This window comes from Heptranchias perlo, chromosome 40 (assembly GCF_035084215.1).
Source record: "Heptranchias perlo isolate sHepPer1 chromosome 40, sHepPer1.hap1, whole genome shotgun sequence".
In the NCBI taxonomy this organism is placed as follows: domain Eukaryota; kingdom Metazoa; phylum Chordata; class Chondrichthyes; order Hexanchiformes; family Hexanchidae; genus Heptranchias; species Heptranchias perlo.
The window spans coordinates 6475525-6500980 of record NC_090364.1 but is presented as its reverse complement, the minus strand read 5'-3'; the positions used below and the strand labels follow the sequence as shown (position 1 = coordinate 6500980).

General features: G+C 43.0%; 2 protein-coding genes across 4 annotated transcripts in view; one reads left to right on the top strand and one right to left on the bottom strand.

Annotated features, from left to right (window-relative positions):
* Positions 1 to 931: 931 nt before the first annotated feature.
* Positions 932 to 23109, bottom strand: LOC137305615 (serine/arginine-rich splicing factor 3-like). 2 transcript variants are annotated; one of them, XR_010958729.1, is made up of 6 exons: positions 23032 to 23109; positions 18208 to 18423; positions 15431 to 15574; positions 14145 to 14969; positions 10450 to 11059; positions 7524 to 7610 (listed from the first exon to the last, which is right to left on the bottom strand). XR_010958729.1 is itself a non-coding variant. In XM_067974481.1 (5 exons), exons 2-5 carry the CDS (start codon positions 18414 to 18416, stop codon positions 5071 to 5073), a joined length of 474 nt encoding a protein of 157 aa, XP_067830582.1. In that variant the 5' UTR covers positions 18417 to 18423; positions 23032 to 23109; the 3' UTR covers positions 932 to 5070. The 2 variants fall into 2 exon arrangements, 1 of the variants encoding a protein (XP_067830582.1); XM_067974481.1 differs by lacking the exons at positions 10450 to 11059; positions 14145 to 14969 and adding an exon at positions 932 to 5098 and having other exon boundaries at positions 7518 to 7610.
* Positions 23110 to 23332: 223 nt separating this feature from the next.
* The window catches only part of LOC137305613 (putative uncharacterized protein C19orf81 homolog), a 158498-nt gene continuing 156374 nt past the window's right edge, over positions 23333 to 25456 (top strand). The window contains exon 1 of one of the 2 annotated variants that reach the window (XM_067974477.1): positions 23333 to 23461. In XM_067974477.1, the coding sequence (XP_067830578.1) occupies positions 23398 to 23461 (64 nt within the window). In that variant the 5' untranslated portion in view covers positions 23333 to 23397. The remainder of the gene's footprint in view (positions 23462 to 25456) is intronic. The other variant, XM_067974479.1, reaches the window with a different exon arrangement.

Below are 25456 nucleotides of genomic sequence, written 5' to 3'. Positions count from 1 at the left end.
TTTAGTCCTTATATTTTCACTTTCCCAACACCCCTACACATCCATAAAGCTGGTGCATCTTTGTTGTACTTTCAGGATTTGTAATAAATGACTATTTTTTCTTGGTGTAGTTTCAAACATCTGTGTGAAACCTCACTTACACAAATCCAATTTTAAAAGGAACAATACTGTTCAGATTCTATAATTAAAACCATTAATCTATTTGTTCTAATGTCAGTATCACTGGAAAACAACGGTGATTAGATGTACATTTTTTATATGTAGAGACAGTTCTTGTTCATCTGCCAGACCATTTGGGCTCCAAGGCACATTGGCATTTTCTCCTGCTTGTGCCTTCCTCACATGTTCAGTCTTGTCCTATATCTCTTGCAGCACATGGGGGGCAGTGGCAAATGCGGCAAGTTCTCATTTGGACCCAGCACAGCCTAGCCCAGGATAAGCAGCGTCTCAAACTGAATTGAAAGGGCACTATTCTAAAAACTCACTGAAACTTTGCTCTGGGTGTGGAATGAAGGCGAGTTTAGGCTTCTGTTCCCCTCTTCCCCCACTCCTTTATCGAGGAATTTTCTCTCCTTTTCTGGAGAAGGTGTTGACCCCTTGCAGGGGTGTGATTCCACAGGTGGTGGCCGCCTCTATATATCTCACCCAAATAGTCATTCTTCCTATGTAACCTAGGCACTGAATGTTACTAGGCTACTAAACAGTGAAAGGAACCAGATTGGTGAAATCCTGTACACACACACACATCCTTAACAGCAGAAACCCAGGGCCCGAGACCATCTGTAGCACCAAACTGCTACCAACTCCTACCTCAGCAGGGTAAGGATCAAACCTGGGATCTTCCCAATCTGTAGGCGTAGCCTTGGAATAAAAACATTTGAAACAGTGCTCGCTCTTTTAAATGACCACAAACAATGCATCAAAAGACATATGGGATTGTAGTAACCTTTATGTTGAAATCTGACAAAACACAGAACGAAAATTAATATCAAAACATCAATCCAGCTTGTATCAATAGTCATTAAAAAAACAGTATCAATAGTTGGCTGTAGATGTCCATAGTGACATCAGAAGGGTCCTGTTGTGCTTTGCTGATGCCACAAAATAATCCCAGCTAGACAATTGAAAACCATTTTGATAGCACATGTGTCACACACAAGGGGCCATCAACATTGCATTCTAATGCTCATGCAACAACTTAACCTGGCACTGGGTCTGTAAAAAAAAATCTGATTAACTGGACAGCTTGTCCAACAGCAAGAGAAGAAATGTTTACAAACATGCACCTGGACATTTTGACTCTTGTAAAGCTTTCCCCGGAGTGAGGTTAAGATGTCTCAGGGTATAGGTTTGTAAATACATAAAACAGTTCCAGGTACTTTCCTTTAAATAGGGCTGTCGCAGCATGTATACCATAATATACCTACACTCCCAAGTACCAATCCAGACAATTTTTGTTTTAAAAATCCATTACGGCGATAAACATAATGATGAGGTAAGCACGGTACTCTTTTTAAAAGCACCGTAATAAGTGAACTCAGAAACGAGAGGGAACGAAGTTGTGAGCAGAACTGCTCCCTATTTAACAATGTTTTCAAATAAAATTGCCCCGCAGCAGTAGGCACATCGCAATACTTGTTTCCACAGTACCGAGTGGCAGAAATTCTATCCTTCCCACCGTGACATCCCTAGTCCAACGTTAAAATAAATTGGTGGTTTAGAGACAATTCTTTTACACTCCATTATTAAGACATTGTCTACCTGTAGATATAAAAACTATATTATGGCAGGGCCTCTGTAGAATGCTGTCTTTTGGTGCAGAGTACAAAAAATGGCCTAGTCAGAGATGGGTTTTGGTGGCTTCTCCACTAACATGAAGCTTTAAACACTGTGGGTTGGGGACAGAGTATTTTACAGTGAAAACACTCTATACAGGCTCTCAAACAAGGAGACGCACTCTGTGTACATCTTTACAAGTGTCACTTAAAAAAGGGCGATTAATCTTACTGCCGACAGTGAAACATGGAAATATATATTTCAAAAACAATACTGTAGATTCATTTGGCGACATCATTAGATGTGATCCATGTTTGTGAATGACTTAGAGTTGAGGAGGGCTATTAGGAAAACAAAATTAAACTCGAACAAAGCTGCTGGAGTAGCCTGGTCTGACTGCTTAGAAACAAATCATCTTTAGGTCAAGGCTGGACTCCGAGCTGCTCCTGTCAGGCTGTACTTAACTGGGCTCAACTACATTAGGAGTCCCTGGACCAGTTTCTCTTTTATCAATTGTTCTTGTTTAGGAAATGGCGAACTCATCAGGTTCACTGAACCTCGTGCCCAAGTACAGGTCACTACCAACATTGAGGAGCCCCACACCTTATCCAGTGCTTGTTGTCATTGTGAAATTCCATCAACTTGAGTTAAGACTACTGAGGAGTAGCAGCTTACTGTAGGCTTGTGATGACAGTAGAGGGCTGGGAATGATGCATGGAATATCGGCACAGCTGCCATTCCTGTCTCTAATGTCTGTTAACCAATTCCAATGGGAATAAACCCCATGAAAGAACAGGTATTTATTGGGGGGGGGGGGGGGGGGGAGAGGCGGGGAGGAGAACATTCTCTTCCTATTTTGCCCGAGTATTTTCACTCATAAGCAGTAAGCATTTGCACACATCTGCTGGACTGAACAGGGACTCGATGGAATTCCCATTGTTCTGGAGAATTAACTGGTAATTGGACACAATAAGCCATGGGCAACAAAACAAATAGCCACAAAAGTAATTGCTGCCTCCCCCACCCCTCCCATATTTCCTTTTATGTTTGCATGTGGGCATTTGCTGAATTACAGTAACCATGGTGTTACTTCACTCATAGCATTTTAAACATTTAGAAACTCTGATTTTAAACAGAAGAACATTTAAGATGCCAGTGAGCACGGTGCGCCATTGAATGCAACACCAGCTGGTTATTGTATATCCAATAATACAAGCTCTGCTCATCAGACAGCAACACACAAAGGCATGAGGAGGGCTCAGGCAGTTAGGACGTGTCAGCCTTGGCTTTGATTAGTAGTAATGTATCTCCACTCATGGAATCGGCCCAGGAAAGAACAAGCTGGGAGATGTCCTGCTGAAACAATACAGTACTCTAACCTGATCAAAGCAAGACAACTCTGATTTATAAAATGAATGTAATCACAGACACTCATGGGTTGTGATTTCTGCAAAGATAGATCTCCTTCTGTCCAAGCATCATCTCCAGTGCAACTCAAGCAGAAAGATAACAATGCCAAGTGGTCAGCAGTGAGTTGCAATGTGAGTGAAGTCAAATGTGGACTGAATGCTTGCATCAAATGGTCACTACAAGCAACGATTACTGAAACCAAATTCTACTGTGCAGCTGGTCAGTGACTTATTTTGTGCTTCAGTATCATCAACACTTGAAGATCAAAGATTTTGACCAGAGCTTCTGCAGCTTTTGAAGCCACCAAGAAGAACTTGTGCCACAGTGGAGGGGCCGGGGAGGTGTAAGACATCGCAAGGGAAATCCAGAGATATTTTCAGTTCTCTGGTCACATGCTTGTTGCCCCTTCTTCTGGGTAAACCTTCACTGCCCCTTCCTTCCAGTCATCTTCCCCAGCACACTTCAAGCAAAAAGTCAAGCACTACCACGTAGTTAACAGTAAGGTGCAACTCAAGTGGTGAGTCAAGTGTACAATGAATGCTTTCTTCATAAGTGTGAACCATAGGAGGTAAAGCACCTTCAAGCCAGAAGTGCTCAGCATCTGTTCCATGTCCTAATCATACCAGTTCTCTTTCAAAGAAATCTGTGGCCGTAATGCCGAGCGAAGGCTTCAAATGAAGAGAAGCTGATGCAGAAATAACCTACTGCTAGACGTCAGTAAGGAGGACACTCACAGAGTCCCTCTGCGGGCTGTCATTTGTTTCACTTCAGTTGGTTACTTTACAGGATGGGGATTTTACCTCAATGATATGGCATCCGCAGTTGCAGTTGCGGAGCTCTCGCTGCCACCAGCGCCCAACGGAAAAGGAGGAAATTGCCGTGCCTGTAAAAACACTCAGCACGTGGGTTTTCATAGGTCTCAAGAGCTGCTGGCAGAGGCTGTGAGACCAATAGGGACTGGCGACACACTACACACTCTTGCCACCATAACATAAAAACAGCAATAATGTGGTCCCCATTAAAGTCACCGTAACAAAAGCTGACCAGCTCTGCATCATTCAGTAAAGATAACCGTATCATTTTATTCCCCCCACAGAACTCCTCAAATCACCCTATTTCTTACACCAAGATCAACTATCAGCTAATGGGAAAGATCCTCTCATCTCCCCTTCCACCAGTCCCAGGCCAATCATCAGGCCTCATTGCCCCAAACACCATGTTGTCTCCCCACTGGGCTCAATGCAGAGGCAGACCTGAAGCCAGTGTCCTCTTTACTTCCTCTCAACTGAAAGCTGTCTCTCTCTTCCATACTCAGACCTAAGGACTTCTATGAAAAGAAATAAGGTAGTTTCAAAACTATGAAATGTAGAGCACATTAAGAGGCAACTACGTTTTGCTGAAACACCCCCTTTCCAGTTACAATACTCTTTTCATTGTAATGTAATATGTTAAGTAATAAAAACACTAAAAGGGACTCCATGAAAAGCTAGCGCGATCATTGTGTATGTAAAATAAACAAGTTTAACAAATAGCTGAATTACAACAAATGGAGGTTTTGTTACTGCTCAAACACTGGTCTGACTCCCCCTCTCTGGTGAGTTGTAGCATTTTTCGTTGCTTTTATGTGTCACAAGTTTTTTTTTGTCTTTGCTTTTTAAAAAAAATGATCTCAAAAATTGGCGAGCTGGTAACTAAAGCTCATCCTTCAAACCAGAATAAAACAAACTGCAGCCCCCTCCCTCCCCCCAACTCCAATATAACCTCCCGCCCCTCTCTCTGCTGCTTTTTAATCTTTGCCAGTCGTAGAATTCCAGAATGAGTACCGCAGGCATTCTTCGCTGCCAAGAGGGCGGAGAGGAGAAGAGGCTGTCTCCACTGTAGCTACTACTTCCTCTCTATGGATCGGGAGCGACTGCAGGGAGAAAAAAAAAGATTTCATTAGACACAAAAGTGAAAACACAGACAAAATGGAGTTCACGGTGTTTTTTTAACCCCACCCTGACTTATTGGCAAGGTTTTCCTAGACTTTGAAGGTATTACTGAGGTCCTAAGTGTTACAATCTTCACGTTGCTCAAAATTCAGAGGAAATGGCTAGTTTATGGTGTCTATTCAGAAAGTGTAAGAGGATCCGGAGTTAGTTTGTAGCTGAATGTATGTGAAGGCTTTGATCCAGTGGGAGACTGTGCACATTGTAAGTCTGTCTCTTGACTTGTTAATTACTGAATGATACACAGATGGGATTGTGACAAGTAGTTTAGTACATTAGTGGTAATTAACTCTCAGCACCCGTCAAGACCAAACTTCTGATGCCATCCAGGAGCTGAATTTTCAAGGGAGCTGCCCATGCTGCAAAGAACCCCAAGACCACAACTTGCATTTAGACAGCGCCTTTAATGTAGTAACATTTCCACAGCACTTCACAGGAAGATTATCAAACAAAATTTGACACCGAGACACACAAAGAGATATTAGGTAATCAAAAGCTTGATCAAAGAGGTAGGTTTTAAGGAGTGTCTTAAAGGAGGAAAGAGAGGTAGAGAGGCAGAGACGTTTAGGGAGGGAATTCCAGAGCCTAGGGCCGAGACAGCTGAAGGCACAGCCGCCAATGGTGGGGTGAAGAAAGTCGGGGATGGATAAAGGACAGCCACTCCTTCTTCATGATGGCTCAGACAAGTTCTCAGGCCCTAATGACTAAACATAGCAGCCAAACCAATTTTCAGGCAACAGTGCCACTAATCTGTGCTTACAAAACAAAGACTGGCATCCTCCTCCTGCTGCATTCCCCTTCTGCAGTTGGAAGGTGCCCGGGTTACCACCACGTGGGATAAGTTGGCAGAAACTGCATCTCTTTGTAAACATAACCTTATAATCTTCACGCTGTGCACTAGAACCAAGGTCTTAATTTCCTTCGCCATCCCCACCATTCATCAATTGTTTTTAATTACAGGCCCAGTTACTATTTGTTCATTGGTGTGCACTTATCTGCTTGTTGTGACAGCCCCTTTGCATGTTACCCATCACAATATCAGCAGCAAATATATGCTCAACAATTACATCAAACGAGAGGTCAGGGATGATCTTAAGATGCGTTCAGCTTTCCAAATGATCAAAACTGGCACAAATATTCAGCCCCAAAGTAAATCAGAATCCCTCATAATTTAGTCCTCCGTCTAGCCATTTCCTGCGAGTTTTGAGAATTACGATTGCAGTCACTCTTCACACCCAGTAATTTAAAAACAATGTTTATGGGCGGAAGGATGGCATAGGATTATACATCACCTGGCTGCAATTTATTTTAAGATGGACTTATCACCATGGCCATCTAAGCTGACAAATGCATCTGGGTGATATTCTGACATGGATTTAACAGGATGTTAAAACTTGGACTAAAAACAGCAGTTTGCCCCTTTGTTGCAATTGGGTGTGCAGGTTTAAGGGTGGGGGGTGGGGCGGGGGAGGTAAAATAGTTATCACAAGGTCACTCCTGAATACTCAATAGTGGCCAGTCTGACAGGGACCCAGTGGAGGCCTGGCAACAAGTTACCTAACCTTCTTTTGACAACAGGGTGGTGATGGGAGACTAAAAGAGTGGTAGGAGAGGAAGCATAACTTTTAAAAAAAATAAACGTACGCACAAGAACAAAAACACAACTCGTAATCTCCCAGTGAAGACAGCATTTTCGAATCTTTTATTCCAAGGTGTTTGGATCATTCAAATATCTTTAATTTCCCATGGGAGTGAATTGGAGTGAGGGTTCAAAGCACACCTGGGCTTGATAAAGTCGAGATATTTTTGTTTTTACTTGACTCTCTCCATTAGGTTTTTCTCGGTTTTTGCCCACTCTTTCCCGAAGGCGCTGACTGATGGTGGGATCCACTTCCACACACTCCGGCAGCCCTACATTATAAGAAACAGGAGCAGGAGTAGGCCATACGGCCCTTCGTGCCTGCTGCGCCATTCAATAAGGTCATGGCTGATCTTTGACCTCAACTCCACATATCTCACCTGTGAGCCTAGATGGTGAGTGACGTCACAGCTGATGCTCCATCCTGTCCCCATCAGATGCACAATTTCCAGACGGTGGAGGGGGGTTACTGGATAGTGATAAGGAGTGGGAGCCCTGACTGACTTTTCTCCCCCCTCTATCCCAACGGAGCCGAGGTCGATTGTAGTACCTCAGCAGAGATCAGCTCAGTGCAAACCAGGAATCAAAAATAGAGATCCTTGTGGTTTGCATGGCTCAATATTGCAGCAGTGTATTTCTTCATTGAATCACCTGGGGGAGGGTGGGGGGGAAGTTGTGTCTCGACACTTAACAACACTACTGACCTGTGTGATCTGGAGAAAGATTTTGATGGCTCTCGCCTTTCTCTGTCCCGTGAAATAGAACGCTCGCGACGCCGGTTCTCTCTGGATCGAGACCTGTTGTGGGGCACACGGTACAGGATTAAACGGATGCATGAGGCCTAGTGCCACAAATACCATTACCCGGGGATGATAACGTGGAGGAAGTTTATAAAACAGAGCGGGGGGGGGGGGGGGGAGGAGAAGGGAGGAACCTTAAGAGTGAAAAATAAGGCTGCTTATGGTATAACCCATACCAGGGTTACTACCACTAAATGCTGTCAGTGCACTATCTGAAAAAGTCTGCGAATGAATACACAGAGTTGGACGACGTAAAATAAATTAACATGTCTGGTTGGATGCATGCATATGTGGGATCGCAGTAACCCTTTTAGGTGTCGAATGCACTTGGGAAATGAATCCACTAGCAACACTTAGTGGTAGCACTTCAGCTCCAATCAAAATTGCCCCTTTAGCCAAGTAAAAATAACTGTGGTTGGGCAACCATTTTGAAAATTTAAAGATTAAATCAAAAAACGTAGTTCTTATTCCAGATTAGAGTCCTACCACTGTCTAGTGGTGTTTTATTGGTACTGTACAAAATACCACTTAAAAAAAATCTATTCTGGGGTAACTTTTTCTTGGAAGAGGAAACTTAATCCCGATTTGCCTCCCCTCAATGTAACAAAGCCCAGTGCCCCGTGTAGTCAGTAGGAACCTTGAACAGGCCAGTAACCACTTGAGAGCAGCCAACACATTATTCCAAATCATTTTACCCCTGAACTTATTCACTTCTGCTGTCCTCTCTTCCTGTAACTGCATGGGTGTAACAGTGTAGCCCAGGGACCTCTCACTGCCAATCAACACAGCCAGGAGCATATGGGTCAGTGACAGAGGAAGCTCTTTAACCTGCTCTCCTCTCCTCCCCCCCTGCATTCTTATTCCTCTTGGAGACGAGTGTTTTGCTACTAAAAGCTGTAGTGCGAATGAGAACAAGGCAAGCTTGCCCACTGGTGATTCCCTAGCATCAATAGATACTGTGGACTGGGATTTAAAGCCAATTGAATTGTACGACAGCTCAGCGCTCCTCTACTAAGGATTCTGGATCACCCCCTTTCAAAGAATCAAACTATTTAACACCATCAATATACTCCACTGGCCAGAGCAACAGGATATGCCCAATTCTATTCAGATTAGCACAAAATACCAGCTGCATTGTAGGACTACAGTCCTATCTCCCACAAACTGTTTCCTCCAAATAAAATGTGCAGGATACTAGAAGGTGGGCAAATGTATTACAGATCATTACTCCAAGCCGACAGTCAATTCCTCAATTTTATTGATAACACTATGCTCAGTACTCCCCTGAACTTCCCTCTTAAGCTGCAAATATACCATGCTACAAGCTCTTCCTCACCACTATATCGCCAAGGAGTTAAAAATCCACATCACTTCCTACTCTAACTCATTCTTTGCCAGGACCTCAATGCCTTAAGTCTTTCCTTCCTCCTGCAATCTTTAGATTATTAAAACCCAAGCTTAGGAATTTATGGTGAAGAATAGATAAAAAGAACTATGTGAATGATTATTACTCATGCTTCAGCTTTCTGCCCTATTTGAGAACTGAATGCTGGAAGATTTGCCATCACTAATACTAATATCACGGGTCCATCCAATTTATTAACTATTTTCTGCCAATCTGTGCCCATGAAATGGCAAATCTCTTGATCTTGGACCAGTGAAAGTTTTAGCACTCTTTCCCCTGCCCCTCACTAAAAAAAGGTATCAGGATCCGAGTGGTCAACTGGCCATTTCCTAATCAAGGTCATTTCTTTCACCATGACTACAAGCATCTGGAAGCAGTGCAAATACCACACACTCAACTCATTTGGTTTGGCAGCAGGGACACCTTCCCACAAGGACCATCTCCAAGACCAATGTCAGATGGTCTTTGCAGAGAGCTGGGCTATCTCCAAATACAGATTCACACCCAACAATTACTGGAACTGCAGTCATCTTCACCATAACAAAATTTTGCGCTACTTTAAATAAATCAACTTGCTTGGATTAAGGCAGCCTGGTGGCCACTGTGTTGCCACAGTGCGCCTGTAAACTCATCAACAATCAAGCGCTGGTAGCAGTCACGGAGACATCCATGACTTGGACCACAGTGCCCTCCTAGCTGCAGGACTGATTCTTAAAATAAAACACATTGCAACCTGCAATGTCTGGATTGTGATGTGGGGCCGTGCTGACCAATTAGGCGTAGAATGGAGTGCCCTGAATGAAGAATGGAGAAGGAACAAAATGGAGTCCCAGCTGAGTTAACATTCCACAGCTGGATAGGTGCTGGAAGTTCAGAGTTACATGAACAGCAGGCCTGCCTGGAGCCACAGATGAGGGCAAGATAGGCTGCAAATGGTCTCCGGATAACACTGAACTATTTGGTTAGCGCACAGCATTATTCTCTGGATTGGTTTTTGCAGTGGTTTAGGCACTTCCAAACTGGTGCCAGGACCCAATTGAACTAATTGGTGAAGTTGGAAATCTGAAATTTAAAAAATGGAAATACACAGCACGTCCATCAACATCCAAGGGAGGTCAATTCTTTGGGTGTACAGCCCACATCAGAACTGTGTGCATTTCCAACATTTTCCATTTTTATTTTTAGGGGACAGTCAGAGTTCAGCATAGAAGAACTCAGAGGGGTAAAATTTACACAGCAGGCAATAGCATAGCGGCAAATGTATCACACTCCAGAAATTACAGGTTTGAATCCACGGCTACCAACACTCAAAGGCGAAGGCATAAAAAAGCCCGGAAGGGATTGAAAAATCGCTAGGAATGGGAAGGTGGTGGGGGAAAAAAATACAGAATTTAATTCTCTATTAAAAACGTAAAAGCAGATAAAACTTACTAGAACAGTCAACATTATAGCAAATCAACAGCCGTCTGCAGGGCGTGTCGTTTGACGATGTGGTGTGGGGGGGAAAGGGCCCTGACAAGCTGGATTCATGCACGATGTATAGTGTAGAATTTTTTAAAATAAAAAAAATGGTATTAATTTATCTGCTGTGTATTGGCATGGAGACCAATCGAAGCAGCCCCTTTTAGAGTGCGTTGGTACCAGATTACTGCTGACGCAGGCCTTGGGTTTGCAAAGGCTGACGGACAACCACACCCCACTGATGGATCGAGAGGATTTCGGATGGTTATTTTTTTTCCCCCGTTGGCTGTTTGGTCGTTATGGTTGCCGGCAGAAACAGTAGAGAAGGGATGGTTGTTTTTTTAAACAGCGTGCTGGGGTACGCAGAAAAGACCCAAACTTGCCGGTCGAGCGGTTGGTCATTCGGTTGCACACACTCACGGTCACACGTGAATGCTGGACATTTGAAGTGTGAGCCGTTCGTTTAGATTGGGGCGCGCTGATCCCCTGATGTAGACACAACCAGTTGATTGGCTAATGCAGACTCGGAGAAGTGGACGCTCTCTGAAAGGGGGGTAGGGGGTGAATGCGTGGGTTTCAACTGCACATTTCATCAAAAGAAAAAAAAAATGCACAGAAACACCAGTTACTGTCTAACCAATCACGATGCAACTTCATTTAACTTAACTTTTAAATACACACATCAGTATGAGATTTATAATCATCCATCACTGAAGATTTAAAAACTAAAAAAAAGAAATTCTAATATTGAAATTTTAAGAGGTTTTGAGTTGTCACAACATCAGTGATGAATCGAAACATTTGGTCTTTTCTGAATCTTCCAATGATGCTCCAAACTTTTCCCCCTCGACCTCTAGAAATTTTCTGCGTTTACATTACATCCTGTGCGTTATTACAGGCAATCACGGAGCCCAAGTAGGATGACCTTGTATGTATTATTGACAAGTTAATCATTTTAACTTTTACTTTCAAATTGCCAAAAACAAGTTTGGAAACAACTATGTGAAGTCTGTCAGAGACCGGTTCGACTCAACACTAATTTAAAACCAATTCGCAAGCACAATAAATGTCAGGGCCAACGCTCCGCCGTTCTCAAAGGCCTTGTTAAGACTGACCGGAAACCATTCAGCCAGCTCTCAAGCTAAGAAGAAACCAAAAAACGTTGAAAGCTAACGGGTTTCATGTTAAAACCTGAGTAAGCCAGAAAGTCCCAAGTTTGATCCCCAGTCTGTGCTGACTTAACTGGTCTAAGCTGGGGCAATGGAGTCTTATAATTGGCCTCAGTGCCTCTGGGCAAGGGAGGAGTGAAAAAAAAATCAGCCAGGGGTCCTGCCCTATCCAGTGACCCTTGCTGGATGGCATGATTAGGTGCAACTGTGATGCACTCCATGGTCGAATACATAGGAGATCATTGAGCAAGGAATCACTGGCCTACATCCCTATACTCAGCATTTCTGAGAGCGGCCATTGAGAAAGACAATGGGATTGTGGCCCCTGACAAAAAGTTGGTAACATTGCCTTAAAAGAATCCAAACTTCACAAAGGATTTGTTCTAAATTATAGAAAACTTTAAAGAAAAACCCTGAAATATTCCATGTATAAATAGCAGTGTAATAGATTGGACAATTATAGATAAATGTACAGTTTACTGCTTTAGATAATGTGGAACCCTTTTATCCAGCAAAGGTACAGAAATGTTAATTCAGCTCAAAGGCCATACAGAGAATGCACAGCTCCACATTCATGCAATGTTTAAGCCTGCAGTATTTTAACAGTACATCACATCACTAAAACTCTAGAACCATATTCTTGTATTTTATAGCTGGTATTGTATATAAGACATGCTAAATAAAATACAACTGTTATCCTAGTGACACACTGCAGGATGCAGCAGTTTGACCTTGTCTTCACTCCATGCTGTCCCGTTGTAAGCAGAGACAAATGAGAAAAGTTAGAAAACTATAAGCCCAAATGGCATAACTTGGCAGAGGTATCAGGCGAAATGGTAAAATGTGCAGTTGTATCTTTTATAAAATAATGTTTTAGCCTTGGCCGAAGGAGTAAGACAATCTCGAGGTTCAGGTGAATGATTCTTCACTAACGTTGTTTTTAAAGCTGTGGTTTAAACAAGATCAGGTGTCTCCTTAATACTCCCCATTTCTTTCATAGTGCTTTCTTTTAATAATAAGGAATAGAGAAAAAGAAAGAACTTGCATTTATATAGCGCCTTTCACGACTGCCCAATGAAATGTAGAATCAGGACATCAACAGGGTGAATCTGAAATGCACTTTCCTAGACGGCAGTCAGGGACTAGATCCCCACATGCCAGACTCTCCAGTCTCGAGTACACCCACTGTAATTAAGTGGGGCCAAGAAATAATTCCCACACAGGAAGGAGGGAAAGCTTTCTAAAATAGGGCCGGGAAGAAGATGGGCAAAGAGCCACAATTCCACAGCCTCCCTATGGCCTGTTATACAACACTCACAGAACCCTGGGTGGGTGACTCGGGCCTCTTCTCAGCTGTGGAGAACCCCCGTTACAGGAGCAAAATAACATACTGTAAAAAAAAAAGTCACCATAAACAGAAATTGCAACAAGATATTAAAGCCATGCTTCAATTAAAGACATAACTCTACCTTAAATTCAAGTTATGTTTCTCTTATTTTCCTGGGGTATTCATAGAAAGGTGGGCAATTTAGTCTCAGGTCTACACCAATGTTGCTCCAAGTCAACCACTTAGAGATGCAAAAGAGTAAGGGCACTCCCTTTTATTTTCTTCTGCAGAAGTAAAGCTGGCTTCTTGGGGCTTTGGGAGTGGGGGGGGGAAGAGGGGAGAACTAAACTAAGTCCCACCCCTGCTGCAACAGGTAATACTCCACAAGCGTAACTTTTAATTTTTTAAGTCAATTTTCTCCCTGAAAGGCATTCCAGCTCTTGCTGGGGTACAGTTCCATGGCCAGCACCAGTCCTCGAGTACATTTTCATGTGTGAGCCAAGAGAGTAGTGTGTTTCGGAGGGCTTGACTGTGGAGCATAATCACAGCTTAGTTTGATCCTGTCCTGACCTGATGTCCACAAACACTGGCCGGCAGGGCACCACCCAATAGCGATCAGGAAGGGAGGCGAACCCAAGCTGATCTCCCCTTTTCCTTTTTAAACTTAGTTCTCATGAGGACAATCCTTGTTAATTTCACCTGAATCCCTAGATTGTGTTCCAAATTTGCAACATGCTGAAAAACCAGCAATCAGTCCAGTATCATGTATACCAGACATTACATCTCCTGGTAATCAACTGCAAATCATTTGTCCTGGACTGGCAGTGGGGACATCAATTACTAATCCTCTTGTATAAGCATCATTGTCAATAACACAGAGCGCAGTAACAGTAAATGCTGGCACAACAGTATACCACCGCTACACAGCTTACATTATAAAACACAAGAGAGCAACTTCAAGGCAATAATCTCACTTCAAGGTTCCGATCACAACTGAGCACCTGACTTTCGCTGTGATTTACGATTCTGAACCCCTCAATTGACTTGCTGCCTTGAAATTGCTCCAATGCAGCATTACTCCTTATTTTAAGTGATGAGTATTCAAAAATGAAAATTCAGCCCAACTGATTAAGACCGTTCATTGCTGTAATAACTCCAATTACACAAACCTTATTAAAACAATAGCGTGTAGTGACCGCTGCCATGGTGCTGAAGACCTCACCCAAAGCTTCAAAAGATCTCCATTCGCAAAAGTGATTGATGTAGTCCTTGGATGCCTTCACACTGGTACTGCAGTCGTTTACTACACTTTGTAAATACTCTGTACTATACAAGGCTCTCAACAGCATCTGTTTCAATCTGATTGCTGTCTTGGCGTTAGGATATTGTCAGGTAAAGTTGATTTTTTAAGACGGGGAGGAAGAGGGATAATAAGGATCTGACAAATATGGACAATGCATTTTGTTCAACATAGGATGAGCCTTAGTATAGTACAGTACCCCCCTTTCTACCGTGATGCCAGATATGTGAACAGCTTGTTATAAAAGTAGCACAGTTACATCCAGGATTCTATCCAGATTTGCAAGTTCAATTCAGAGGTGCCCAAGACGCGAGTTAAAATGGAGAACATGGTAGGTGATCTAATCTAGTTCTTTACTGAACATATTTGAGGTGATTTGTAAATTTATATGTGACAATGACATTTACTGACAGAACTTCAATACTATACCAAATTATTCCATGTTATTAAACTAAATGACTCTTCCAAGTCGGCTACTTTGGATCCTTTCTATAGTATTCAACTGAACACTCAATGGGCTCAATCTAAGAGGGTCACTAATAGGTACAATGCCCCAATGTTGAGGTAGATCAGAGCTGCCCACTAAACACTTGTAACGGAGATTATGGGACATCAAAGTAATGATGGTATATCAGTGCATGTAATAGAAAAAGGGGTTACTGTATTTACAAAGCACAGTAATGGCTTCCAGGATCTTTAAAAAAAGCACAGTTGTTAAATGAATTTCAGATGTTTGAGACTCTCAAAGATTATACTGAAGTCTCTGAGCACTCCTCATCCAACACAAAAGAAATCCAAGATCACAAAGATACGCAGACTGCAAACCAAAGGTCCATGTGTTGCTAATACAAGTATGTGGGCACACTGCTCCAGGATAGCAATGTCAAAACATATTATTTTGCATGGGTCTCTCTGGTTTTCCAATATTGCAGTAATGTGGTTCTGCCCCAGACCCGTTGATGAGCCAAAAATTAGAAAATAGCTATTTCATCATTTCAATGCCCACTACATGTCCCACTGCAGTTCCTGGACCTCAGATCTGGGTTCCTGTCCATCCCTGTACCCATTCCAGCTTCCATACATATCCATCGCAAACAGGAAGAGGGGGAGGAAAAAAAACAAATAATTTGTAACCATCAACGGATCCTCTCTCACCTTGAGTAGCGTCTGCGCGGTGGGCTGCGATGGCGATGGTCGTCGTAACGAGGCCGTCTGGTCCAGGGCGGTGGCGGCCCACGATAGCGCTTCCTCCTTTCACCAGAAGACAGCTCCACTCGGACGCGAACTCCACACAGGGTTCTGCAATTAGCAATTAAGGGTGCGCTGTTAGCAGCATTGGAGCCATTAACAAAGGGGAAAAGGATCTGGTTTCTCCAGTGCAGTCAAACATCAGCATGACAAAGCAGTCATCAATCCTCAAAGTTAAGAGTCCGACGGTTACTGTAACCGTTCTTTGTTCAGATGAGATTGGTTCCAAACTACATTAGTGACAAATTTAAAACATTTAAGAATGTAGAAATCTCCTAGTGAGTGAAGGCACTGCCCTATGTTGCATCAAACCACTAGAGCAGAAGTTCCCTGGTTTGATTCTCAGTCTGCGCTCTGTTAACTCACCTCAGTCAGAGCAGCAATTGGACGACTACAATTAGTCTCAGTGCTCATGGGCTACGGAGGGAAGACATAAGAATCATAAAAAGGTTACAGCACGGAAGGAGGCCATACGGCCCATCAAGTCAGCGTCAGCTCTATGAAAGAGCAATCCAGCTAGTCCCACTCCCCTGTCCTATCCCCATAGTCCTGCAGATTTTTTTACTTTCAAGTACTTATCCAGTTCCCTTTTGAAGGCCATGATTGAATCTGCCTCCACCACCCTCTCAGGCAGTGCATTCCAGATCATAACCACTAGCTGTGTAAAAATGTCTTTCCTCATGTCACCTTTGGTTCTTTTGCCAATCACCTTAAATCTATGCCCTCTGGTTCTTGACCCTTCCGCCAATGGGAACAGTTTCTCTCTACCTACTCTGTCTAGACCCTTCATGATTTTGAATGCTTCTATCAAATCTCCTTGCAACCTTCTCTGTTCCAAGGAGAACAGCCCCAGCTTCTCCAGCCTATCCACGTAACTGAAGTCCCTTATCCCTGGAATCATTCTAGTAAATCCCTTCAGCACCCTCTCTAAGGCCTTCACATCTTTCCTAAGGCATGGTGCCCAGAACTGGACACAATACTCCAGTTGTGGCCGAACCAGTGTTTTATAAAGGTTCATCATGACTTCCTTACTTTTGTACTCTATGGCACTATTTATGAAGCCCAAGATCCCGAATGCCTTTTTAACCGCTTTCTCAACCTGCCCTGCCACCTTCAATGATTTGTGCACATATACCCCCAGATCTTTCTGTTCCTGTACCCCTTTTTGAAATGTACCCTTCTAGTTCATATTGCCTCTCCTCGCTCTTCCTACTGAAATGTATCACTTTGCATTTTTCTGCGTTAAATTTCATCTGCCACATGTCCACCCATTTCACCATCCTCTTGAAGTCTATTCCTATCCTCCCCTGTTCAGTACCCTTCCAAGTTTTGTGTCATCTGCAAATTTTGAAATTGTGCCCTGTACAACCAAGTCCAAGTGGTCCCAGCACCAACCCCTGGGGAACATCACTGTACACCTCCCTCCAGTCCGAGAAACAACCATTCACCACTGCTCTCTGTTTCCTGTCACTTAGCCAATTCTGTATCCATGTTGCTACTGCCCCCTTTATTCCATGGGCAGCAATCTTGATGACAAGCCTATCATGCGGTACTTTATCAAAGGCCTTTTGAAAATCCATATACACGACATCAACTGCATTGCCCTCATCTACCCTCTCTGTTATCTCATCAAAAAACTCTACCAGGTTAAACATGATTTGCCTTTAACAAATCCATGCTGGCTTTCCCTAATCAATTCACACTCATCCAAGTGAGTGTTAATTCTGTCCCGGATTATCATTTCTAAACATTTCCCCACCACTGAGGTTAAACAGACTGGCCTATAGTTGATGGGTTTATCCTTTTTTGAACAAGGGTGTAACATTTGCAATTCTCCAGTTCTCTGGCACCACCCCCACATAATTCCTAGATTGCTACCTAGTGACACCTACTGGAAAGTAGATGCATGTGGATGTTGGATGAGAACAGGATCCAGAATGGAGTAGCCCTACACTCACTGTTCAGGTTCATACATAAAAATGGCCACTTAGGTAAGGTACTGGAGGACTGCCAGCACTAACAGAACCATAACTTTTCAAGATTCAGTGCCTTAGAAGGGACAAGAAAAAGCATGGTATAGAAAAGCCAAAACCCTAACTCAGAAAAAAATATTTAGCGCCGAATCTCTACCAAGTGCTGATCAACAATAGTCAACAAAAGTGCTCAAGACTTCATTGATCTCAACAAAACCGAACATTTATAGGAAAACTGTATGAATCTAAATTGCTTTTGAATCTTAAGTATTAGGGGAGATGCATGCCGACAGCCCTCAGTCCCTATTCACCACACTGGAGGACTTTTATAATATCCTCGAAGAGGGGATTCTGTACAGAATGCCTGCGGCCAGCAATTTCAAAGCATGAATTACAGGTGCAAGGGAGGACTGAAAGGCACGAATACACGGAGAGGCAACTTCCTTTAGAAGACTCAGGATTTTGGGCTCTCGCAGGTAAGTTTCCTATTAGCAGAATTTACAAAACTGTTAAGATTTTACAGGTTGCTTCTATTTCTTGATATATGCTATACTGAAATGACTAAATTTTGTCTCCTGAACTCAAAGTATAATAATTGGGATGGGAAGAGAATCAGGATTTTTGTATTTAACTGTTATGAGTTCAGCAGCAATTGTATACAGAGCTCCCCTCAAAGCCCCTTCCCTCTCCATGTATATGCTCTCCCAATACCTGCCATCCAACTCTCGTACGGCATCCGTTGCATCACGGGGGTCCTCGAATTCTACAAACGCAAAGCCAGGCGGGTTCCGTGCAACCCACACATTCCGCAGAGGCCCATAGTAGCTGAACGCACGCTCCAGCTCAGTCTTGTTTCCATTGGTTCCGAGGTCACCCACATAGACCTTGCAGTCAAGCGGACATGAATCACGACGCATCATCGCTCACCTGAAAGTTTTTTTTTTAAAAAACAGAATTAATCCAACATCAGAAGGTGCATCACTCACATTTCACTATCTACTAGGGCGTTCAATAGTTGAGTACAGTATTGACACCTTTTAGTATACTGCAACAAATTGATGGTAAAAAAAGAAACAAGTTAATACACTTGAATATTCTCTGATAATTTTAATTTTAAAAGTGTTTTATTTTATCTTAAAAGATTGAGGAAATCCAAGCTTAAGCGAGCCAGCCCATTTTTACGCTACGCCCGAGTTTCCTCGATCTTTTAAGCCAATTCTGCTCATTAACATAGATCCAATCCCAATGCAAGGTGCAGCTCACAAGATTTTGAGGTGCAACACGACTCAGTCATATTTCACATTCATGGAGGTCTGCAATGTATTTTCTGTATCTTTGTATGTAGCTTTAAGGTGTCAGAATGATCAGCATTAAAAATTTTAAAACTTCCATAATTGCATTTTCTTAAACATGCTGTGCCTAATGTGCACAAATTATGGTTCAAAGGCTTCAAACTTCAATTTTCAGGTATAAAGAAGGACTTATTGAAGGAATATGGCATAAGTTTGGTGCTTTCCGCACTTGTTAACGCTGATTTCTACTTGTTTTACGCCAGTTTTGACATTCAAGCAAATGCTAAAAAGATTCTTAGGAAATTATTTGGCAAGATCGACATAAATTTTGGTGTAACTTGCCGGTTGCGCTATTACAGGTAATCCCGGACCTCAATGTCAGGTAGAGAAAAATATACTGAAGAGCCCGATACAGAGTCTTAGACTCAGCATTACTCACAAACTGGTGAGTTGCTTTATTTTATTGACTTGACAAACCAAGAAAATAACTCAGCCCCTACTGGTCAATCATTATCACTATGCGTTACCAGTGCTTAACAGTAACAAACACCAATGTATTGGAGTTAAAATTCTATCACGGAGCCCAGGAAGCATCACAAACAACAACAAAAGCTCTTGTGGTTAGTGAACACCTTCTGAATCCAGACCAATTAATTTTCACTTTATAAACACGTCTTGGTATTTTAATCATACAGCAACATGCATTTATACAGTGCTTTTAATATAGAAAAAAGTCCAAACTGATGAAGGGGTAGAACTGGGTCCTCCACATGTAAATTTCAGGATGCAACAGTGCTTGAGGATGTTTGACCCAAGAAACAATAGTGTCACTGTCAGATAACATTGAATTTTCCAATAACTCAGGCATTGTATGCCACACAAGAGAATAATTTGCACTGTATATCTCATGAAAAAAACTTATTGGTCAGTTGATTTTCCTGATTAGAAAGTGGTGCTGCTGGGCGCACTGTTCTAGAACAGATAGCTGCAGTAGAAACAGGGCCAAACACAGTGCATATTATATTAAAGAATATCATTTATGAGAATAATTGTACATTATGCAGAAAGCACACGGTGTATATTACACAGAGAATAACATTTTTCCCTAGCGAGAATATCAAACAATACTTTGGATTAGTTACCGTATCAACTCCTCCTTCTAAAATGCTGGGTGCAGGCAACATCACTGCAAATTCCAATGGTATGCAGTAGAGATTGTGCTTTACTTAAAGAATTTTCACAACACTATCACAATCCTCGAGAGTCTTTTGAGGGCACTGATATTAGCTAATCGATAACTTTACACAATCACTGTATTGCAAGGTGGCAAAGGTACAGCACATCTGTGATGCAATATAGGGATCATGCCATGAGGTTTGCAAACTGCAGCAAGTGGGTCCAAGAACTCAGTCCCTATTTGTGCTTATATTTATCGCTGGTTTGTCCTGTTTGAATTTTGTTGGCTGTAGGTTTGGAAAGGGCTTAGCACTGTTGCCACTGATGGATAAATCCTAAATCATAACACCAAAATTTGTTAGTATCAGCAATTTTACCTATTTGTAAGTTAACAGGAACATGGATTTAAGGCCCCATTTTATGCACCTAGGTGGGCCTTGAAGGCAAAAAGCTTGAACACCCCTGATGCAGAGGCTTGTAGTTTAATAATGTACAAACTGTGATTCAATTTTAAATACAGCAAAGCTCAAATTCAGGGCCCAATGCTAAAGGAATCTTTACTACCAGAACCTGTTTCACAAATCAAACAGATATGGAAAAATGATTAACATCTGCATTGTTTTGCATATATTGGCTGTTTAGTGTTGTTGCTGACATCAAATGGGAATTTACTCCAAATTGTAGCCTGATAGTGAGAGATGAATTAATGCACATGACTGGAATTATACAGTAATCAATATTCAATGGGACCATTAATAATCACTTAATGAACTTATTACAATTGACATTTTACACACTAATAACAGACACTGTCAGAGCCCACTTTAATCAATGCTTTATCATTAACTCCTACTAGCTCCAATCATATGTCTTTCCCCCACTTTCTTGGGTTTTATTAATTAGAAAATGTTAAAAGCATTCAGTCAAGTGCAACTGTGGGGCATATAAATTTTTTGTACTGTAATATCCAATTGAACCTACAGACAAAATGCTCTCCTGGCCAGGCTCCCATCCACCCTCCGTAACTTGAGCTCATCCAAAACTCTGCTGCCCGTACCCTAACTTGCACCAAGTCCCGTTCACCCATCACCTCTGTGCTCACCGACCTACACTGGCTCCTGGTTCAGCAACACCTCAATTTTAAATTCTCATCCTTGTATTCAAATCCCTCTACGGCCTCGTCTCTCCCTATCTCTGTAACCTCTTCCAGCCCTCAGAGAACTCTGCGTTCCTCCAATTCTGGCCTCTTGCACATCCCTGAGTTCCTTCACCCCACCACTGGCGGCCGTGCCTTCAGCTGCCTTGGCCCCAAGCTCTGAAATTCCTTCCCTAAACCCCTCCGCCTCTCTACCTTTCTCTCCTCCTTTAAGACGCTCCTTAAAGCCTACCTCTTTGACCCAAGCTTTTGGTCACCTGTCCTATTATCTCCCTATGTGGCTCAGTGTCAAATTTTGTCTGATAATGCTCCTGTGAAACATCTTGGGGAGTTTTACTACATTAAAGGCACTATGTAAATGCAAGTTGTTGTCATGGCTTTAATCACCTGTCTGTGCTGTTAGATGAACCCAGTTGTTACAGTACTAGAATTGACATTCGTGGCCCTGGGTTAGGAAAGGGGTAACAATAATCAGCTCCTGATTGGCATCCAGTGACTACTGCATAAAGGGATCTGGGGGTCCTAGTGCAAGAAAATCAAAAAGTTAGTATGCAGGTGATCAAGAAGGCCAACGGAATGTTGGCGTTTATTGCTAGGGGGATAGAATATAAAAGCAGGGAGGTATTGCTGCAGTTATATAGGATATTGGTGAGACCACACCTGGAATACTGCATACAGTTTTGGTCTCCATACTTAAGAAAAGACATACTTGCTCTCGAGGCAGTACAAAGAAGGTTCACTCGGTTAATCCCGGGGATGAGGGGGCGGACATATGAGGAGAGGTTGAGTAGATTGGGACTCTACTCATTGGAGTTCAGAAGAATGAGAGGCGATCTTATTGAAACATATAAGATTGTGAAGGGGCTTGATCGGGTGGATACGGTGAAGATGTTCCCAAGGATGGGTGAGACTAGAACTAGGGGGCATAATCTTAGAATAAGGGGCTGCTCTTTCAAAACTGAGATGAGGGGAAACTTCTTCACTCAGAAGGTGGTAGGTCTGTGGAATTTGCTGCCCCAGGAAGCTGTGGAAGCTACATCATTGAATAAATTTAAAACAGAAATAGACAGTTTCCTAGAAGTAAAGGGAATTAGGGGTTACGGGGAGCGGGCAGGAAATTGGACATGAATTTAGATTTGAGGTTAGGATCAGATCAGCCATGATCTTATTAAATGGCGGAGCAGGCTCGAGGGGCCGATTGGCCCACTCCTGCTCCTATTTCTTATGTTCTTATACACCGGATGAGAACTGGATTAGGCTCAAATGTAATGTGTTCCACAAGTGAAGAGCCTGCTGTCACTCATTGTTTATGTTCACACATTAATAATGCTCACTTGGGTGAGATACGGAGGGCTCTTGATGATCATGCAACCATACTCCAGGGAGGAGATGGGCGGGTTTATGGCCGGGGATGAAGGAAAGCGGGATGGGACGGGGGGGAAAGCAGGGAAGAGCCTCATACTGCATCGGCGATGGCTGTCCAAACCCATAGGGGCATCGGAATCGGAATCAGATTGAATAGGTGGATGAAGAGAAATGCGTTAAACGGAAATGGGGAACAGGGAAAAGATAAGTGTAATCAGGTCTAATTGCTCATGTTCAGGGTAAACGCCAGCACGGACTGTTTCCACGCCACAACATCTATTTAGGGGCAATGGGAGAGAGGCAGGTACAAACTAATGAAGCCGACGGTGCAGCTGGGAGTCTGGGCTCCACTAGCGGGAGGTTTGCGTCGCTGCTCTGTGTGCATCGCGCTGCTATTGCCCTGGTTACAGTGAGAGTGAGGCTGCGGCCTACACCTCCAACTCCTCCACTCATTCACACCAGAAGCTCCGAGCCGGTGCCACTGCTCCTCTTATCGTCCTCGCCGCCGCTCTCCGTTTCACCGGTTCAAATGTGACTTTTTCTTACCTTTTATTCCCTTCACATTTACTCTCTCTTCCCCCTTTCCTCTCTCTTTTCTCGCCCCCACAAAATGGCGGCTCGATACGGCGCGCTATGATCGACAGCCTATCCGGCCAATCGGATTGCGCCTATTTTCAAATTAACCAATCGGAGGTTGCGATTCCAAGATGGGCGTTAAATGTGGGCGGGGCATGAACTTGATTGACATTCCATCAGGCCTATCAACTACCGAACAATGCCGGTTCCCGCCTCGATTTGGCCAATAAAAAGTGCGGATAGTGGGTGACGTTCCGAAATGGAGGCGGGATTTCGTTCCGTTGGTCGAGGGCTGAAATGGGGCTCGAGAAAAACGGTATGCTAATAAGATGATTCATGGAGGCAAGAGACGACGTGCTAAGTCTTAATGTGTGCTACACGGCTGTAACGCCGCCAACAGGTTAGTATCAAAACTGTTCTCAACTTTTAATGAGGAAACTGGGAGTTGGGAGAGAAAGAGATGGATGGTGCTACTTGGAGGCTGAGTATGAGGCCTAGTTATGGCTTGGTACCTACTATGATTTGGTGTAGAGAGGCAAGCAGCTTCTGCTGAAACGACTCACCTCCAACTGGTCAAACCACGATGGGTTAAAGGTCCGGGCATGATGGGCTGAATGGCCTCCTTCTATGCTGTATCATTCTATGATGTGGAGATGCCGGTGATGGACTGGGGTTGACTAATGTGAACAATCTTACAACACCAAGTTGGACTATAACTTGGTGTTGTATCATTCTATGGTTAGGAGGTTGACAAAGATCTCACACATTTTAATGTGTGTCACCCATGAGGACATCTCAAAATAAAGAACTTGCATTTATATAGTGCCTTTCACATTCTCAGGGCATCCTGAAACATGGCATAGCCAATGAATTACTTTTGAAGTGTGGTCATTGTTATAATGCAGTAAGGTCCCATAAGCAGCAATGAGATGAATGACCAGTTGAACGGTTTTACTGATGTTGGTTGAGTGATAAATGTTGGCCAGGACACCAGGAGAGCTCCTCTGCCCTTTTTCAAATAGTGCCACGGGATCTTTTATGTTCACCTGAGAGGAGAGATGGGACCACGATTTAACGCCTCATCTGAAAGATGGCACCTGCGACTATTGCACTGGAATGTTAGCTGAGATTATGTGCTCAAACCTCAAGTGTGGCTTGAACCCATGATCTTCTGACTCAGTGACGAGAAATTGATGGCTGCTGAGGTGGAGGTGGATCTGCATGAGGTAGTTCCCCACCCACAAGAAATAAAGTGTGATGCAAAGTGGCTGGAGTTGTGGCATTAACGGATTTTCGTACATATTTCTGATCAGGTCTGCCCGACTTAAGATCAAAAATTCTAGGCTTTACGATCTAAAGGCTTTTCAACCTTGAATAGAAGTGGCCTTAAAAAGATATGTGACATAGTAAATTATTTGGAAAGGATTAAATTGAGAGTAGAACTAGGGGATATAGGATCAAACCAGTAAAAAGCATGATGGCGACAAGTTCTTCAAGCAATGAGTGATCAACGCGTGGCATAGACTAACAGCATTGGTATTAGGAGAAAATAATCTTGGAATCATTTAAGATACAGTTGGGTACCATGAGGAGGGATGGTGGCTGTAGGGTCTTTCTGGATAGATGAGATAAGGTAGGCCAAATGGCTTGCCTCATCCAAATTCATCTTATGAACCTAGGGCCATTCTGATCTGTGTCTCTGGACCTCATTAGGCAGTGCGTTCACCCACTAAACCATTAGATAGTTCTCTTCCTGATCCTTTAAATTTTTACCCCTTAGAATTGGCTTCTCCTTTTAATGATGAATTTTTTTTGCCTGACAAATAATCGTGCATCACCTTCTGTAGTGACTGTTGCAGGAATGTTTGACATTGTCCTCTCTGAATGAGCTGGGAATGCTTTGATCTGTGTGGGGGTGACAATAATTGCCAATAAATTGCCTGATGCTCTTCACTGTTGCAGAAACAATGGGAATGACGATACATTTCCAAACCGAACCTCTGGGTAAAATCACCAGATAACAAGGAGACAAGAGACAATTTTTTCTGTTGCTTTTTATTTTACAAAAAACAAAATTTCAGTGTCAAGGCTTATCAAGATCCTATTTAGGGGGGTTCATGCATAAGATCACAATCTCCTGCTCTCCCACCTCAGGATTACAACCTGACACGAAATAAACTGTGCCAATACTCTCATTACCACATGGCTTGACCAGCTCCCCGTCTCCCTATCCCTCACCATATCAACTTCAAGGCCCTCAACATTGCTTCCCAGTCATAGAATCTTGCAGCACAGAATAATAACAGCAACAGGTTGCATTTATATAGCACCTTTGGGATGTTTTACTACATTCAAGGCACTATATAAATGCAAGTTGTTGTTGCTTCCTCTTCTT

Coding starts and splice junctions, on each gene's coding strand:
- LOC137305615 (XM_067974481.1), bottom strand. CDS start 18,416: ATGATGCGTCGTGATTCATGTCCGCTTGACTGCAAGGTCTATGTGGGT. Junction 15,575..18,207: donor GTACGAGAGTTGGATGGCAG/GTATTGGGAGAG, acceptor TGCTAATTGCAG/AACCCTGTGTGGAGTTCGCG. Junction 7,611..15,430: donor CCGCGCAGACGCTACTCAAG/GTGAGAGAGGAT, acceptor GCCCCACAACAG/GTCTCGATCCAGAGAGAACC.